The 17,082-nt window shown below is 46.2% G+C and overlaps 1 protein-coding gene across 5 annotated transcripts in view; it reads left to right on the forward strand.

Annotated features, from left to right (window-relative positions):
* The window catches only part of mybpc1 (myosin binding protein C1), a 17,683-nt gene extending 769 nt beyond the window's left edge, over positions 1-16,914 (forward strand). Inside the window, exons 2-33 of one of the 5 annotated variants that reach the window (XM_019883011.1) lie at positions 1,925-1,951; positions 3,216-3,287; positions 4,295-4,342; positions 4,934-4,975; positions 5,367-5,408; positions 5,802-5,912; positions 6,110-6,258; positions 6,337-6,454; positions 6,541-6,589; positions 7,048-7,104; positions 7,366-7,374; positions 8,453-8,619; positions 8,689-8,821; positions 9,471-9,479; positions 9,644-9,768; positions 9,871-9,976; positions 10,062-10,228; positions 10,316-10,481; positions 10,552-10,658; positions 10,761-10,897; positions 10,986-11,145; positions 11,222-11,326; positions 11,397-11,585; positions 12,093-12,227; positions 12,321-12,488; positions 12,572-12,660; positions 12,754-12,949; positions 13,025-13,164; positions 13,237-13,396; positions 13,523-13,659; positions 13,732-13,918; positions 16,234-16,914. In XM_019883011.1, coding sequence (XP_019738570.1) covers positions 1,925-1,951; positions 3,216-3,287; positions 4,295-4,342; positions 4,934-4,975; positions 5,367-5,408; positions 5,802-5,912; positions 6,110-6,258; positions 6,337-6,454; positions 6,541-6,589; positions 7,048-7,104; positions 7,366-7,374; positions 8,453-8,619; positions 8,689-8,821; positions 9,471-9,479; positions 9,644-9,768; positions 9,871-9,976; positions 10,062-10,228; positions 10,316-10,481; positions 10,552-10,658; positions 10,761-10,897; positions 10,986-11,145; positions 11,222-11,326; positions 11,397-11,585; positions 12,093-12,227; positions 12,321-12,488; positions 12,572-12,660; positions 12,754-12,949; positions 13,025-13,164; positions 13,237-13,396; positions 13,523-13,659; positions 13,732-13,918; positions 16,234-16,331 — 3,605 coding nt within the window. In that variant the 3' untranslated portion in view covers positions 16,332-16,914. Of the gene's footprint in view, positions 1-1,924; positions 1,952-3,215; positions 3,288-4,294; positions 4,343-4,933; positions 4,976-5,366; positions 5,409-5,801; positions 5,913-6,109; positions 6,259-6,336; positions 6,455-6,540; positions 6,590-7,047; positions 7,105-7,365; positions 7,375-8,452; positions 8,620-8,688; positions 8,822-9,470; positions 9,480-9,643; positions 9,769-9,870; positions 9,977-10,061; positions 10,229-10,315; positions 10,482-10,551; positions 10,659-10,760; positions 10,898-10,985; positions 11,146-11,221; positions 11,327-11,396; positions 11,586-12,092; positions 12,228-12,320; positions 12,489-12,571; positions 12,661-12,753; positions 12,950-13,024; positions 13,165-13,236; positions 13,397-13,522; positions 13,660-13,731; positions 13,919-15,069; positions 15,104-16,233 lie in introns of those variants that run through there. The other 4 variants (XM_019883015.1, XM_019883014.1, XM_019883012.1 and 1 more) reach the window with 4 other exon arrangements.
* Positions 16,915-17,082: the final 168 nt, after the last annotated feature.

The following is a 17,082-nucleotide window of genomic DNA, read 5'->3' on the forward strand; positions in this document are numbered from 1 at the left end:
TTTTTTTTTCCCGTCAAGATGATAGATTGATAAATATTTTCCATCCAAACGATGGTGCCAAAGTATGAGAGGATGTTATGAGCTCACCCAGCAACCAAATATTAGTGCAGATCCTTGCGGAGTGACAGGTGGTCATCTAAGTAGCACTAAAAGCGGATTGCAGAAGTGAAGCCTCGTTTGAGACTTTACAATTTGATCAATTTTTCACAGAAATAGCACAATTTTTGCTTCCTCCTTGCAGGGATCGTCACTAGCCTCATTTGCACAAGCTTCCGTTTGTAACGCAAACCTACGACTGGGCGGTCTTGGATTGTGTAATATGCCATATGACAGGGTTGATCTCAATTGAGAATCGGGTACAAGGATGTCTGCCTTGTGTGTGGTGCAGTTTCTCTTGGTGCGTGCATCTCCCGATCCCCTCAGAGACAGCCAGTGACAAGCATTAGCCATAAATAGCGGCACATCCCACAGGAGATACTGTAAATGTGTGCAGAAAAGTATTGTTCTTCAAATGGGTCGGAGCAGCTGTTGTTTTAGACACCCCCCCCCCCACCGCCTACTTCGGATGCCGAACAGGAGATGATGGGTCGCCAGAGTAACTCTTGGGGCAGAGATTCTTGTCCCTGGAATAGTTTGGAATGAGCTCACTTTTAATCCCCATCCCTTGTTCCCTGCCATCTCCCTCCACTGACACCCAAGCCTCCTCCCCGCCCCCAAGCCCCCACCACCACTGAAAAACACACACACACACACACTGGCCAGGCACCAAATCTGACAACCCCACAGCTACTTTATACCTCACTCAAAGGGCAGCCACCCCTTTTGACCCGATGCCCAGACACTTTCCACAACTGTCCTCATCTTAAGCTCCTTTGTCTTGGGTTTCCTTCGAGGAGAAGCCCGCGGCAGCGACACCACTTGATCCAGATTCTTGTCACAGATTTGAAACACTCTCCCTGAGCTTTCTTCTCCATCTCATGTTATACAAAAGGCCTTTATAAATCATGAAAGGTTGTCAGATGACTTATTGGGAAAAGAAAACCTCATCCAATTGCAATGGCGGGATCGATCTGGGCTTGGACAGACGTTTGATTTCACACACTAAAGGTCGATGACAGTGGCAACAGTTGGAGCCCCCGTGAGCCTCTTTCTGTCTAAGCGCCAGCAGAGGCAACAGCTGAAAATACGTGCAACCTTGTCAGCTGAACTGGGAGACCCTCCGAGGTAAAGCAAAACCTTTCTGCACCCTCATTATCCCTGCGGCCATGAGGGCGAAACTCGTTTCGGGCCGCATGATGTGACCCCGCTGGATCGCGCTGCAGTGGCCAGCGACACATTGTTTGGAAGCAAGCGTTGTGGCTAATTTTGGGTGCTGGAATGCTGACAGGGAATCGTCACGAAATTCAGGGATATCCGAAGCTGAGACGGAGAAAGTGGCTCTCCAAAGATGATACTTTATCGGCAAATGTGCTGGAGACAAGAGTTGAGATCACTGCGTGGACTGGTTGCGCGCAGCCGACCGTCGCCAAGCATCCGACGTGTGAAATCCCGGGCTCTCAAGGAGAACAGTGAGGTTTTCGGATCAAATTAGTGACTGCGTCCACGCCAGACAAAGGTCACCCAATGTTCATTTTCATCCATCTCATGTTTCTTATCAGTTTGCTGGTGTTTATCTTCTCCACTAAACCTTGACCGGAGTACTGAGGTGAAAAACAGGTCGCCTTCCACGGATTTGGCGTTTTACGATGCGTCTTTGCGCAAGACATTGAACACCTAAATGTGAACATGTGGTTTGTCACAGAGGCCCTCGGTCCTAATCAGTTAAGACTGTCGGGAGTCACTTAACAAAATAGGTCAGTGTGTTGCGTATCATTTACTTACCGAGTGTCTTGTAATGGATCCCTCCTTTCTTTTCTCCCTTTAGATGAGACGGCAACCGCACAGCCGCAAGGTGAGCAGCCAATGACGGGTCGCCGCTTGTCAATTCACACCCTGCCACGACAATCAGACAGACTCAGACTTGTCTCCGGTTGGGTAAACAAACACATCTAGCTTCGGATGACTCACCCTATGGGGGACACTGATGTAGATGGTATCTTTGAGGGACTAAGAGTGACGCCTCCATCCACCCATTTTCGACGACTCATCCTGTTGAGGATCATGGGTGTGCTGGAACCTTCCCAGCTGATTTTGGGGAAAGGGCACAGGGCACATACAGACAAGCAATTGACAGAGTGTCGGGAGTATGAGGAGAAAACCCAAGCAAACACTTGGGGAACAACAAACTCAACACAGAATGGTCCGAGCCAATATTCGAACTAGCAATCCATCGGGCCACCAAGCTTGATGGAACAGGTTTGGAACCAACAACCACATGGCTACCCATTTGGCCACGACTGACCTCGGATCTCAGACACTCAAAAAAAAAAAAAAAAAGTACATTACGATACAAAGGCTTCGAATGCCTTGGAAATGAAGTGCAGCCATTGCTGACTATGCAAGAGATGAGCAGACAACATCTGCCAAAGCAGAGCTCATCAACGTTAAGACAGGTTTGATTCTTCGAGACGATATGGACGCGCCGGCGCGCCCCGCAGTGACGACCACCGAGCTGTCAGCATCTCTGACATTCCACTCGCCCGCCAGCTGATCCCTCGCTGTTGTTTCAGCTGACGCGCCGGGCCGCCCTACGCGAGGGCGGGCGGGTCGGGGGATGGTGGGCGGCGAGCTGCGAGCTTTTTGCCGCCGCTGGGATTTGACCTTGGAGCCGCAGCATCTTGAGGCTCACGCTCGGAGAAGTTCCCCGAAAGCCGCCCTAAAAATATCCCCGGGACGTTTTACAGAATAACGACAGCAGCGGCTCAAACGGGTGACGCAAAGATGAATTCATGATCACCGGTGCTAACGTTTGCAAACTAGTCAATTATTGCAGTCGTCGGCGAAACCTAACATTTGAATGTCATTAATCCAAATCAACACATGTACATTTGCGAGACGGAAATGACATTGTTGGTGCTTGTCTTGTGAGAATGCTCTGTCCCAAAGTATCAATGTGTGTGACCTGCAAGTATGCGTGAATGTGTGTATTTTTGTGTGCGGTCGTGTCTTTAGTGTACATGAGAGTGCAAGAGACACGACACGTGCTTGGAAGAAAAAAAAAAAGCTTTGTGCTCATCCAAATCCATGCGCCGCTTTATTTGTCACATTATGTTCAGAAAGTGTTGCACCAGAAAGTAACGGTGCCCCGCTCCTCCCTGCGATTTCCCTGGAGGTCTCTCCACCCCCAGGTGGGTAACCTTGACTGCCCCCGTCCTCGATTCTTCCACCCTCTCCCCACAACTCACGTCACCGTGTTGGTTTGGGGTGTGCCCTCACAAGTATTTCCTTTGACTTTTAAATTCACTCGGCGAGGCCTGCAGCTTCTTTGCGGAGGAGGTATGATTGTGGCGCTTTGTGGTTGTTAGCGTGCTGCTCTCCCTTGCACCTGTCCTGCGGCTTGACGCTTTTCACAGTGAAGACGTTTGTACGATGTTACACGCTAAGCTGTGGGTAGGGCTGAAATACTGTATGTCAAAATCCCAAGACGAAGGATAAGATAAAACTGGAAAGAGCCCTCTAAGAGCTACGGCTGCAATACGTAGAAAAAAGGTGAGTTTTCGGGGAATAGGAATCTGAGAAAGGTTGGACAAAGCTGTGGAACAACATGGTTTCCTGGGGGTAGTTTTTTGTTGGCAACGTATCATGAGGTGCGTCTCAATAAATAAGAATATCGCGGAATATCTTCATTTGTTTGAGCAGTTCAATTTGACAAGTGAAACGCCAACTATATCGATACGCCCCAACATTAAAAAAAAAAATGGAATGTTACACAAGAAACAATGATTTCTTTTTTTTAAATAGAAGAAAAACAAATTGGTAGGAAGTGGAATTGGAAAAGCACTTTCCTATGCGTTCATATAATGAGCGACACTTTTTTTTATTGGCTTCCTGAATTAGGTTACGTTTTCTAGATTACCGCCACACACAACATCGTTGAAACAATTGCACCCGCTTGGCACTTGCAGATTGGAACGCACACCACCACGTTGTCTCTGGAGAGAGCTTGCAGAAATGAGCGCAATAAAGATCCACTCGGGATCTCACGCCACCGCGCATTTTTGGCTTTTTTGGCATTTTGGGGGATTTGTCCTCAAGGGGTGCATGTCCATTCAATGTCCCCCAGCTTGCCTGCTTTTGAAGGATTTTCACCATGTTGCTAGGTGGGTATATATGTCAACAAACACCTTTATTGCAGATGACGCCGGCGTCACAGCCACTAGTCCGCCCCCATCAATCCCTGCAGGTTGGTATCCAAAAAACCATGCCCACTTATTTATGAGGACGGCCGACATTACAGAAGGAGAAAAGAGGCTGAGCCACAATAGCGTTCGCAAGCGGTCAGGATATAAGCTGCCGGATATAACTTTGAAAAAAAAAAATAAGGTCCGCGGTTAGCATGACTTTCATTTGGGATGAACGCGGTATGTTTAACACTGAGATGTATGTCCGTGCTCGGACATACATGAAGTAACAGTTAAGTGTGTGCGTGTACGTGTGTGAGAGAGACGCCCGAGCATCAGCCTTTACTGGACAAATAAAGACAAGGATGCAAAACGGGTATTCCACATGTATGTATACTGTGGATACTTATCGGTCGCAATGAAGAGAATTTAACCAAATGCCATGCAACTTATTGAGGCTTCCTCTCGGTGTGTCGTGTTGGAAGACTGTGAATATAATTCATCTCCCGAAAATTGGGGACCCGAGAGGAATCAATGTAAGAGCATCGGACAGCAAATTGTCAATGGCGGGCATCGCGAATGAGTTGAAAACCAACTTCTATTTTTGAGCCGACCCTGATACTTTTCCGTGATGACTGTGCTTTTTTTCACAGAGGAAGCCAATTCACTCAAGAAACTCTCAATTGAGCTGCCTAGTAAGATGCCTCTGTTCAGTCCCATGACAGCCTTTCCGACCAACGCGGTCGCCTTCTCTAAATCACTAAATCACAAAAGATTAGCGCGTAGGAAACATGCCGGCAGACATGTTGTTGATGTGTTTGGAAAACTTTTGATAGAACAACAGAGAGAAGTGGGGATGTCTCCTTGCTAACCAATTAACAGCCACCTTTTAACTCAAGATTACACTTTCAATTTTGCCCTCTGAGTCTTTCCCTTCAAACAGTAGATAAAATCCTAGCCCCCCACCCCCCCCCAAAAAAAAAACTAATCGCTTGGCGTTTTTTGTGTTGGCGTGTGCTTACGACAGCGGACTTTACAGTACTATTCCCGCCAATATGCTGTAAACCTCTCTTTGTCTTTATTTAGATGATAGCGTCCCTGTTACCTCCATGGGGAGAAAAGATTCAGGTAATTGAGTGGTAGACACAGTCACTAGAAAATATTGATATTGTGACACACACTAGGGGATCGAGAGAATAGCGTCGCTTTCATTTAAGTCATCCTTGTTGGACATCATCTGAAGTAAGTTTTGTGTTCCCTCACGTCTACTTCATGCTTTCAGTGTTGCTTAAACTGCTGCTGCTGCTGCTGCTGCTGCCGGTGGTGGAAAAAGTGATAAAATGTGTCCAAGTGTGTGTCGGTCGTCCTGTCTGTGTGTGGGTCTGCGTGGTAAGACTACACAGTGCAAAAGTTGGTTGGTTGTAACGGAGCTCAGACCGACGGTGACCGAAATGAACTATGAACTATTGCCTCCTTTTTTAAAATGTGCAACTGTATGCGTTTGTCCTCAATGTGCACCAGTGTGGTCTTTGGGTGAATCCCAACCCCCGGAGGAATTGGAAAAGCCCATCGAGACGCCACCGCTGTCCACCCTGCTAATTGAAAAACCCGTGAGCGGCATGGTGTCAGTCGGTAAGCATTGTCGACGGAGAATTGAGTCAAGATGACACAATAGATCCCGGCTTGTTTTGAAATGACTCAGTTGACACGATGCACTTTAGCAAATTTGGGTCTCGGAGAGGAACCAAATTTCTGTTTGGGAAGGGAAATGGCATCGTGGAAAAATAGCATTCACTACAATGTCTGTCATTTTTGCTGTACGCGAAAAGGTGGGGACATCACCTTTGTCGCCAAAGTAGAAGCAAAAGACCTTCTGCGCAAACCCACCGTCAAGTGGTTCAAGGGAAAATGGATGGACTTGGCCAGTAAGACAGGGAAGCACCTGCAGCTCAAAGAGACCTTCGATCGCAACACCAAGGTAAGAATTTTGCCCCGAGCGTCCATCGGATAAGACATGTCGCTCTCTGACGCTATCTATGCACGTCTCCTCGGACAGATCCACACATTTGAGATGCAGATCATCAAGGCCAAGGAGAACTACGCGGGCAATTACAGGTGTGAGGTCAGCTACAAGGACAAGTTCGACAGCTGCTCCTTCGACCTGGAAGTGAAAGGTCGGTTCAAGCGCCAAGCGGGTGCCCCCGTCAAGACACATAGACGACGGAATGAGTGACTGTGAACGTCTACCGCTGTCTTCCAGAAACCGGGGGATCACAAAGTATCGACATTCGATCGGCTTTCAAAAGGAGGTAATGCAAGAAGACACGCCCACTTGGGAGTGTGTGTTCAGTATGCAACACAAAGGTGCAATCTTGTAAATGCACCCAGGATGACATGAAATGATTGACAGCGGTTCTGTCATTGCGATCAACCGCCAACTCAACCGCCTTGACACAATCAAAGGCCAACTTTGATATATTAAAATCGCCCTCAAACAATGTGTATGGAAGGCAATACAAAGCACCCTGGGTGTCATTACGCCGTCATGCTGCGGCAATGTCGCCCGGGGATGAGAGACTTACACAAGCCACCTTTTTTTCCCCCCAAAACCAAAGACGTAAGCCTGAGTTTTGTGTAAGCACCAATCATTTGTTAGCTCACAGCTAATACGTTGATTGAGTGTCGGCTTTGTGTTGGCTCGTTCACAGCATTGTTTCCTTGAGACTGTTTCATGAAATCCTTATTAATCTCTCCCTGTTAACAACAGCACTGAAGGCCAAGACGATGCAGGGGAGCTTGACTTTAGTGCTCTCCTTAAGCATAGGTGAGAATCATATGCCCAGCCGCCGAGTGGATGTTGCCCTTCCTTGCGGTCATGGTTTCAATGTGCTTCTTTTGGCTTTCTTTGAAAAATGATTCATATGATGCCACCCATTGAATGGCGAGCCTATGTCTAGCGCGCTTCTCTTGGTTGCTCAAAAATAACCGCAATGTTGCCTCTTTAAGCTCATGCTAAACACAGACACGACCAGATAAGTGATACATTTATTTTGGGCTTGTCTCTTCTTCTCCCCTACACATTCAGACATCAAAGGTTAGTAGAGCGAAAACCATAGGTACTAAAAGCATTAGACCTTACTGCGGGTGAGTACTCTAATCTTGCAGTCCTCAGCATGAAAGGGTTGGGGGGCTCCCCGAATTGGACGAGCAAAGAGTGTTGGCGTACAGTAGCTTGGTAACACTTCATTTGAAAGCAGCATTCTGACGGCTCCCGCTGGCAGTCGGCAATGATGGAAATGGTCTCGGCGCATTTCCCGTTGTTGAAGATGCACTAGCGAGCCGCAGACAAATGATGCAGTAAAATAGTGTTATCGCTACATTATCGTTGTATTTCACGTGGGAAATATAAGGCAAACACACCCGTGTTTATTTTGGCTCTCCACATCATAATTGCCTGAAAATAAACGGAAAGAGTCACGAATGCAATAACATTGTCTGCTGCTTTTCACATTGCTAACTTTCAGACATTTGGAAAAATGTCCACGAAAGACGGAAGTGATGGAATGTTCTCCTAACGCAAGCGCCACTCATGCTCGGGTCAATGAGATTACTAACCAGGATCTCACAAACGTAATCCGACACCCACCCCAAGATTCTGTCTAACATGATGCGCGCGCGTCCCTGACTGGATCAATGGAGTGAGCATAAAAAAAAATTTTAAAAAAGGGAATGGGCCAGATAGAAGGAAACCCAGTTCAACAATGTTCGTTGCAAACAAAAAAAACTTTGGAAAAAGACAGACAAGAGAATGAGAAGAATGATCTGAAGTAAGCACAGACAAGAAGGAAGGCCGCATGAGCTGATTGACAAAACTATTACCTACTTTAGTTCAGTCCGATGGACCATTTTTATGAATTCCGATGGCCAAAATTACTCGAGGCGACTATTTCCAATGGCGAGATGAATGTCCTTTTTTTTTTTAATCCTCGCCAAGGTAGAAGCAAAGTCAGGAAGACGTTGCATGAAGCCCATCCCTTTATGTAACATTTTTTGAGGAAATAGGGGAGGATTGTACCGTACAGAATTTCGCGTTACAGTTCCAATTCCTCAAGACATGTTACAAACACTATCCTATGACTCTGGTCCTCACACGCTATCCAACACCTTCCCAGGGAGTATAAACCACAGGACGACACTCCCGAGGTGGACGTGTGGGAGATCCTGAAGAACGCCCGTCCGGATGAGTACGAGAAGATCGCCTTCATGTATGGTATCACGGATCTGAGAGGCCTGTTGCGCAGAATGAAGAAGATTCCCAAAGAGGAGAAAAAGAGCGAAGGTAAAGCGGTTACTCTGCGAGCGGAATTCCAGAGAGAACCACGCCGATGAAAAATGTGCCATTTTACAGCCTTTGCCAAGAAACTGGAGCCTGCGTATCAGGTGGATAAAGGAGGCAAGATCCGCCTGGTTGTTGATCTGACTGATCCCACGGTCGACCTGAAGTGGTACAAAAATGGACAAGAGATCCGTCCCAGTCCCAAGTATGTGACCATGTCACCTATTGTGTATCCTTCCTGTTGTCAGCTCTAAACGCAAATGAAGCGCATTGCACATGATGCTATTCATTTGCGGGAATACGTCCTCCTCTGGCCGCTGTCGTATTGGTTCCTTCTCGACTTCAATGTGGCTCTGAAGACTTTCCATGACTGCAGAGCGACATTTGAGTGATAATCGCACACGTACGGTTGTGTTTAATTGCTTTTTGTATGCCTCTGTACAGGAAAGGGCGGTACCTCCCACACAGGTCTTTAACTGAGCCTGGCTTTGGCAAGAAGGCGCATATGGAGGGTTTGACAACTGTTTGCGTTTTGAGTTCTCGCGGGAAAACATTTCAAGGCAGTGATGATAATTCCCTTCAGAGCGTTGCAGAGAATCGATATGATCCTCGATTTGCAAAGAAAAGTCATGTCAAAGCCACGCCAAGCTAAAGCCATTTGGGAGGCTACTGCTGTGTTCTGGTTTTCATCGCCGGGACTTCCTGTTGTTCTTCTAGTTGACTACCACCCCCGGGCATGATGTCTCTCTGTCTATGTCTGTCTGTCATGTCGTGGCTCCTTCCTATGTGCCATAATCACTTCTTGCACACTCGGCGTGCTCTGGCCCTGTTCTGGCTCCGCCGCTGACCTTAAGTCAAAGGAAGTAAGTCGATTCGTCTGTCCAGCTCAGTGTTGCAGAATTAGCTTTTGTCCGATCCGATGTGCGTGATGCATGATGAACAACTCCTTAGACGTGTTGAGTTTTACAAAGAAAGAAAGTTGAGCGGGTACGTTGTTGAGTCAAGCTAATGGATGGATCACATTTAGGTACATATTTGAGCACAAGGGCACACAAAGGATCTTGGTCATCAACAACTGTGGTATGAATGACGACGCAGCGTATTCTGTGGCAGCAGGAGACGAGAAGTGTTCCACAGAGCTTTTTGTCAAAGGTACTACTGTAAGAGGAAAAAAAAAAAAAAAAAAAGAATCAAGAACTTTGGTAGACTTTCATGGGTTTTCGCTTCAGCGTTATCCCCATTTCTCGACCGCAGAATTGCCAGTAAAGATCGTGAAAGGTCTTGAGCCCGTGGCAACCACAGTGAATGAGCGGATCGAGCTGGAATGTGAGGTGACAGAGGAAGGCGCCCCTGTTAAATGGTAAGATCACGGTGTAGTTCATAAGAAGAACTCCATAGAAACGTCATTTTCCTGAACCACAGCTGAATGCGGCTCTTTCTCTCAGGATGAAAAACGGTGTAGAGGTTCCAACAGGGGTTCGATCCAGATATCGAGTCAAGTGCGAGGGAACCAAACACTTCCTGGTAATCGACGACGCGTCCCTCGAAGATACTGGGACTTACTCCATCATGGCCTCTGGAGGCTCATCAGAGGCTCGCGTGAAGGTTGACTGTATGTCAACACAGATTCTTCTGTCGCTTACTGATTTCGTAGAACGGCTTTGCTCAGGTGTGAGATGAACCGAACTCTGTTTCACAGTGAAACCACTGAAGATCCATCAAGACCTGGAGGATACAAAAGTAATGCTGGGCAAGCCTCTGAAGCTGCGCTGTGAGATCTCCCCAGGAAACGTCGCAGGCCGATGGTACAGGAACGGACAGTTGATCCAGGAAAATGACCGCATCACCATCACACACAAGCATAAGTATGACCTCATTGTTAGACGTAAAAAAAAAAAAAAAGGATGTTCATAAAGATGTTTTTTTTTTTTGCAGAGTTCACGAACTTTCTATTGAATCGACCTCCCTTCACGATTCTGGAGATTACACTTTTGTACCTGATGGGTACTCACAGAGTCTATCTGCCAAGGTTCATGTCATAGGTACGCTCCATCCAGGCTCACCGACTTCAGATCACACTCTAAAAATAAATAAAGAAATAAATAAAAAAAATACTAAAGAATTAAAGAAACAATTTTCTTCAGACCCTCCAAAGGTGCACCTGGAAGGTTTGAACTTCGTCGACAACACTGTGACGGTTGTGGCTGGAAACAAATTGCGCTTGGAGATCCCCATCAGTGGAGAACCAGCCCCCAAGGTGGTGTGGATGAAAGGAGAAAGGGTAAGTATCTAACTTTTTGTCTGCGGCCTGGATAGATAGCACTTTATGACATTTGAAATCATCGGCCACCCACATTTCTCTGTCTCAGGTTATTCTGGAGTCGGGCAATCGTGTCCGAGCTGAAACGTATGTTGACCAGACGAGCCTGACGATTGACATCACGGAGCGCGAAGACACGGGCAACTACAAATTAGTCCTTCAAAATGAGGCTGGAGAGGCCTCAGCTCACATCAAGTTGAAGGTTGTAGGTAAGAGTAGGAAAAAAAAAGTATTGCGTGTTTTGAAATAATCTCTCAAACTTAAGACTACTTTCTCTTTCTGCAGACATCCCTGATACTCCAGAAGCTCCTTTGGTCCCTGTGATTGGAGGTGATTGGTGCACTATGACGTGGGAGGCACCCAAATACGATGGGGGTTCACCAATTTTAGGTAAATGCTATCATACCCACCTCGCAGACTTACTTTGCAACAGACAACCGAGTCTGGCTGTCCTCCACAGGCTACTACATTGAGAGAAAAAAGAAGCAGAGCTCGAGATGGATGAGAATAAACTTTGACCTGATCAAAGAGACAACATATGAGCCCAAGAAGATGATTGAAGGTGTGCCATACGAAGTGCGGCTATTTGCAGTCAATGCCATCGGGGTGTCCAAGCCCAGTGAACCATCCAAACCTTTTACCCCACTCGGTGAGTCACACAAACGATCCCTTGAATGTCCGCTGGGACAATGGTTCAGCTGTTCACTGGCACTGTCGACAGAGCGCCTTACTAGAACACAATCATATCACCAGCATGTGATGAGTTTTACGAGGCTGTTGTCGTTTTTTTTTGCTCAAGAGTTCAGGTTGAATCGAAGTGTGCGATGTGTCCTTGGAAGCTCAGGCGCACAGCTGTTGCCTCCCGTTTCACCACCGTCCAAAGCATTTAACTGAGATTTCCATTGGCCACGCAGGAGCTTTGGAAGATATTAAAATGTCTTTAGAATGACTGCCAAACCATCTGCGGATTAGAGGTTTAGGAGATTAGGTCCATGAGAGAGTTCAGTAGGAGTGAAATGATTCCGAATAAAGAATGGACAGAGACCAGAGGTTGGCAGACAGTGAGGCGCCTCGCTCATGTGCGAGTGTGTTGATCTTGTTTGTGTACGCCGTCGCAAGCACACAAGTCTGATGAGCGATATTTGCATCCTCCAAGCTGTGACCAGTGAGCCCACCATGCTGGTGGTGGATGACGTGACTGACACGTCAGTGACCATCAAGTGGCGTCCTCCAGAAACCATTGGAGCTGCTGGTCTCGACGGGTATTTAGTGGAGTACTGCCTTGAAGGATGTAAGAAAGCCCACTCACCCACAAACAGGGACTCACTCTGCTATCCTTGATAAAAGCTGAGGTTGAAAAGATGCAATGTTTCTTGATCGACAGCTGATGAATGGGTACCAGCCAACACCGAACTGATAGACAAGACTAGATACACGATCACAGGCATGAAACCTGATACTAAAGTCTTCATTCGAGTCAAGGCCATCAATGCTGCGGGAGCCAGCGCTCCGCGGACCACTCAGCATGCAATTCTTGTCAAGGAGGTTATTGGTAAGAAAAAATGCTCGCAAAAGCAAAAAAGAACAATGAAAGTTGCCTCTGAAAGGCAATTTGTAATCATCGTCCTTCTCCAGAACCACCCAAGATCCGTGTCCCACGACATCTGAAGCAGACTTACACCCGAAGAGTCGGGGAAACAGTCAACCTTGTGGTGCCATTCATGGTAAAGCGCTGTCAAAGTCCAGTCCCTTTTTTTTTTTTTTTAAGCATTATGAAACATAATTCTCCACATACCCCTGTGACGATGTCCATCTAGGGCAAACCGAGGCCAAAAGTCTCTTGGCTCAAGGATGGTCAACCCATAGATCCTGCCCACGTCAGCATTCGGAACACGGACTGTGACAGCATCATCTTCATCCGCAAAGCAGAACGCAGTCACTCCGGGAAGTATCAAATGAAGGTGCAGGTGGAAAACCACGTGGACTCAGCTGAGATCGACATCCAGATCATAGGTAAGGAAACGAAGCACGGAAAGAACATTTTCACCGCCAAACCTTTGGCTCATTTATGCGTTTCCATGACGTTAGATCTACCTGGGCCGCCCCAGATTGTGACTATCGAAGATGTCTGGGGAGAAAACGTATCGCTGTCCTGGACCGCCCCCAGAGATAATGGCAATGCTGCAATAACTGGCTACACCATTCAAAAGGCAGACAAGAAGACAATGGTAAACGATGAATTGGAAGAAATCTGCATCGTTTGTTCATCACGTTTACACATTTTCATGTGCTGAATGTAGGAATGGTACACATGCATTGAGCACTATCATCGCACCTCCATCGCCATCACCGAGCTCGTGGTTGGCAACGAGTACTACTTCAGGGTCTATTCTGAGAACATGTGTGGACTTAGCGAGTCGGCCACCCAAACCAGGAAAAGCGCCCTCATCGTCAAAGAAGGTAGGAGTGACAGTTTTTTTTTTTTCTACAAAGGATCATTGTCTATCCCTCATCACATAGGCAATTGCCCACCTGATACCACTCAGTATCATACACGACCCCATTCCTTTACTCTTGCAACCGCAGACATGAAGATGAAAATCTTCGAGTTCAATGACCACGACTTCAACGAGGCGCCCAAGTTCACGCAGCCGCTCATCAACACGTTTGGCATTGCTGGCTACAACACCACTCTCAACTGTAGCGTCCGTGCCCACCCCAAGGTAGGAATTGGGCAAGGGGGAGCCCACAAAATGACTCCGGTAACCCTAACGTCGTGGTTGTGTTTGCCGCAGCCCAAAGTGACCTGGATGAAGAACAAGATCATCATTGGCGATGACCCTCGCTACCGCATGTTTAGCAACCAGGGTGTGTGCACGCTGGAGATTAGAAAACCCAGCCCTTACGATGGGGGAATGTACACCTGCAGGGCCATCAACGACTTGGGGGAAGCCCAGGTGGAATGTAAACTGGAGGTCAAAGGTAAGGGTGGACGCAGAGTGGACTCCCCGTGGTTTCCAAAGGCTCTAATTGTTCTCTTTGAATTGAAATAATCATTTATAAAACGAGCCAATGATCGAAAAAGAGCCCTTGGAGGCCAAGTCAAAGTAGGTCACAGTGTTTCCAATTTTGTGGAAAATCCAGAGGTCTGGCGTGTAAAAACACGTAAGTATCTGTCGTTTTTTTGTTGCCACAGCAGCTGTGCATCGATGAAAAAGTGTTTATTGAGGCACATGTCCCCATATATCCAAGAAGATATTCCAACCAGTTATCGTGAAAGCCTTTTGATGGACTAAATATTTCACAGGTTCATTTATTCGCCACGTTAGACAGACACATACACTACGTACGTACCAGTTTGCAGTAACACCGGTAACTGTGTGGGGGCAGTGTTGTGAATGGACGCAAATTAGCTTTGACCTAACAAACACATGATTTATTGATATATTACCTTTGCAATGTTTCGACTTCATGTGTGGGGAAACGGAACGTCCAGAGCAGTGCCCTGCGGCTCAACATATGCAATGGTGTCGCAGAACCAAAAGGGTAGTGACTGCATATGCTTGTTGGTACGAGCATAAATGAGTCCCCAAGGCAATCGAGCAACTTGTCCAATGAAAAGCATATTTATATCTCTACCATGTGTTGTTTTTCTTTTGATCCAAAATGGATTCCAAAAAAAAAAAAACAATCAGAGATACAACATGCTTTCATTGGTTGGCAACAATCGCTTCTTTGCAACGCTACCTTTACATAAACAGTAAGTACACGGTTAACCGCAAGCTAATCTCATTATGTATCAGAGCGAGAGATTTTTTATTTTTTAACATGATTTGCCTACATTGCCATTTTTAAAGAGCTAATGTTATGACGGTAAGGCTGCGCTAATGACACCAGAAGGTAGCGTACACAATTAAATTTCATTTCATGTGTCTATTTTAACCTGATAAAAAGTTCCATCCTCACTTCTGTGACTTGACGGCATTTTTATCCACAACGATGCCTTTTTTCACTCGTTAACTCCTCATATAAAAAGAGCCCCATAATCACTTATTGGTACACCCCCTGGTGCACACATATAACACCATGTAAACATTTTTGCTAACCCATATTCTCTTCTCTTTCCCCCTCAGTCCAAACTCAAGAATTATGAATTGTTTGTTCTCACAAAAGGTAAGCTTTCATATGGATCCGGCATATGAAGCTTATGTCATTCATTATGCAACCCGCCGTCAGCCTGCTTCCTAAATTTGAATTGCTGGTTGGGAATGTGGCTGCCATTGCCCTCGCAGGAAGTGCCTGGAAAGAACATCGGCCATTTTAATGTAACGGGATTTGCATGAAGCCTCATAGCTGGACTCCTTCGCAAGTCTATTTTGTATTTCTCACTGGTTGCCATATTGTGACTCTTGAGTGTTGTGTGCAGACGACATGAGGTGAGTAAATTGCTTGACAAACTGTACAAACAACGGTTGACAACCCTTTTTTTTTTTTATTCCCTCCCTTTCTGAGAAAGGGTTTGCCATCAGCTGAATTTTGAGAGCACCCAAAATAAACAAGACAGTTACTCTTTTGTGCTAAACAGAAGATTTTGTTCGGGCCTTTTCTGTGCTGGATGACATTGTTTTTGGCATAGTGGCCGTATGTGCGAAAGCTCAGCTTGTGTCCCAGTTCAGTTCCACTTTGTTTGAAATGGTTGAAACTGTTCTAAAACAGCCCAATTAAAATAAATATATTTTTTAAAAAGTAATTCTTGAATAACTTACCCTTAAGGGAATCTTGCAGTGTAGATGTTCCTGCTGTTTCTGCTGTTGCGTCGTCTCCTCTTCTGTCACACAAGCATAAAAGGAAGTTAAACACAGCATAAAACATTTTGAAAAATTTAAGGAAAACTAATCAACCTCTCACCCAACTATGGGGTGTTTCAAGAGCCATCATCAAGAGAACTCTGACCAACAGATATTTCATCAAAAGCAGTGGAGCAAGAGCTGCAGACAGTTAATATCAAAAGCCTCACAGGCAGATATTCTTGATCCTCATTGGAGAACGAATATTATTACTGTGAAGCTGTGACTTTGTGGCACTTTAAAAGCATTTCTGGCAAACGCTGGTCAGTGAGCTTAAGTCTGAGCTGAGTTGGAGTTTTGGGGACAAACTTTTTGGGCTTGCGATACACGAATACAAAGCAGAAATGAAATGGGACAAACGACACCGTCCTTATGCTAAAACCGCTTTCGTCTGTCCCTGCCGACTTGCTCACGAGTGTCCCCTCTTGTCCCCAACCCCACCTACCGTAGGAGGGTTCACCTTCTACGAACTCATGCAACGCGGCGTGCCCCTCCACCTGATTGACAAGTACATGACGGAGACAAAGGTTGTCGAACAAGACGAGTAACGACTTGTTGAGCTTTAGCTGCAAAACGTGCTGCCACGAGTGACGCCCCTCATCTCTCAACTACATCCAACCACTACGGGAGGCCAGCAGCCGGGAGGCGGATGCGGGGATGTAAGGGTGATCGGGAGATGGGGTGGGGGGGTCTACTAGTCTTTGTATGGCATGCTGTGTCACCCTGTATTTTATTTGTACGTCTCAGTCAGCTCAGATGCATGTCAGCAGTCCCTTTTCTTTTTGCTTATGTGTGAAAACAACATTAAGAATAGCACACTACATGTTCTTTTGTTTGCTGGGGTTGAAGGTACTCTGGAAGGGCAGGGGCATGTATAAACAAATGTTTGTTTTGTCTTTGTATGGTGTCTCTGAAGAAAACTGTTGGATAAATGAATGTCGATGACTCATCTTAATGAGAGGGCAAAGTGGGTGAAAAAATATGTGGTTTATTCTGCATGTAACCTTGTCATTTTTGGATTCATATTGGTGACTTGGGCAAGTACTGAAACTCTGTCAACAAGCGCATGCCTTTGTAATTATGGCCCATGGATAACAATAAATGGCAATTTTAATTATGGCAGTTTCTGGATATCTCGAGAGCCTGACTAATATTGTGTTTGTGGAGTTAAGCAGGAAAATCCACCTGCTTTTTGCCCCTTGCTGTTGACTGAAAATGACATCACAATTGCTCAGATAACAAGACAGAGGACAGGCGAGCCATGGTTATTAATCAGAATGCCATGTTTAGACCAGTGGA

Source organism: Hippocampus comes, unplaced genomic scaffold (genome assembly GCF_001891065.2).
Source record: "Hippocampus comes isolate QL1 unplaced genomic scaffold, H_comes_QL1_v1.1 scaffold53, whole genome shotgun sequence".
NCBI classification, from domain to species: Eukaryota; Metazoa; Chordata; class Actinopteri; order Syngnathiformes; family Syngnathidae; genus Hippocampus; species Hippocampus comes.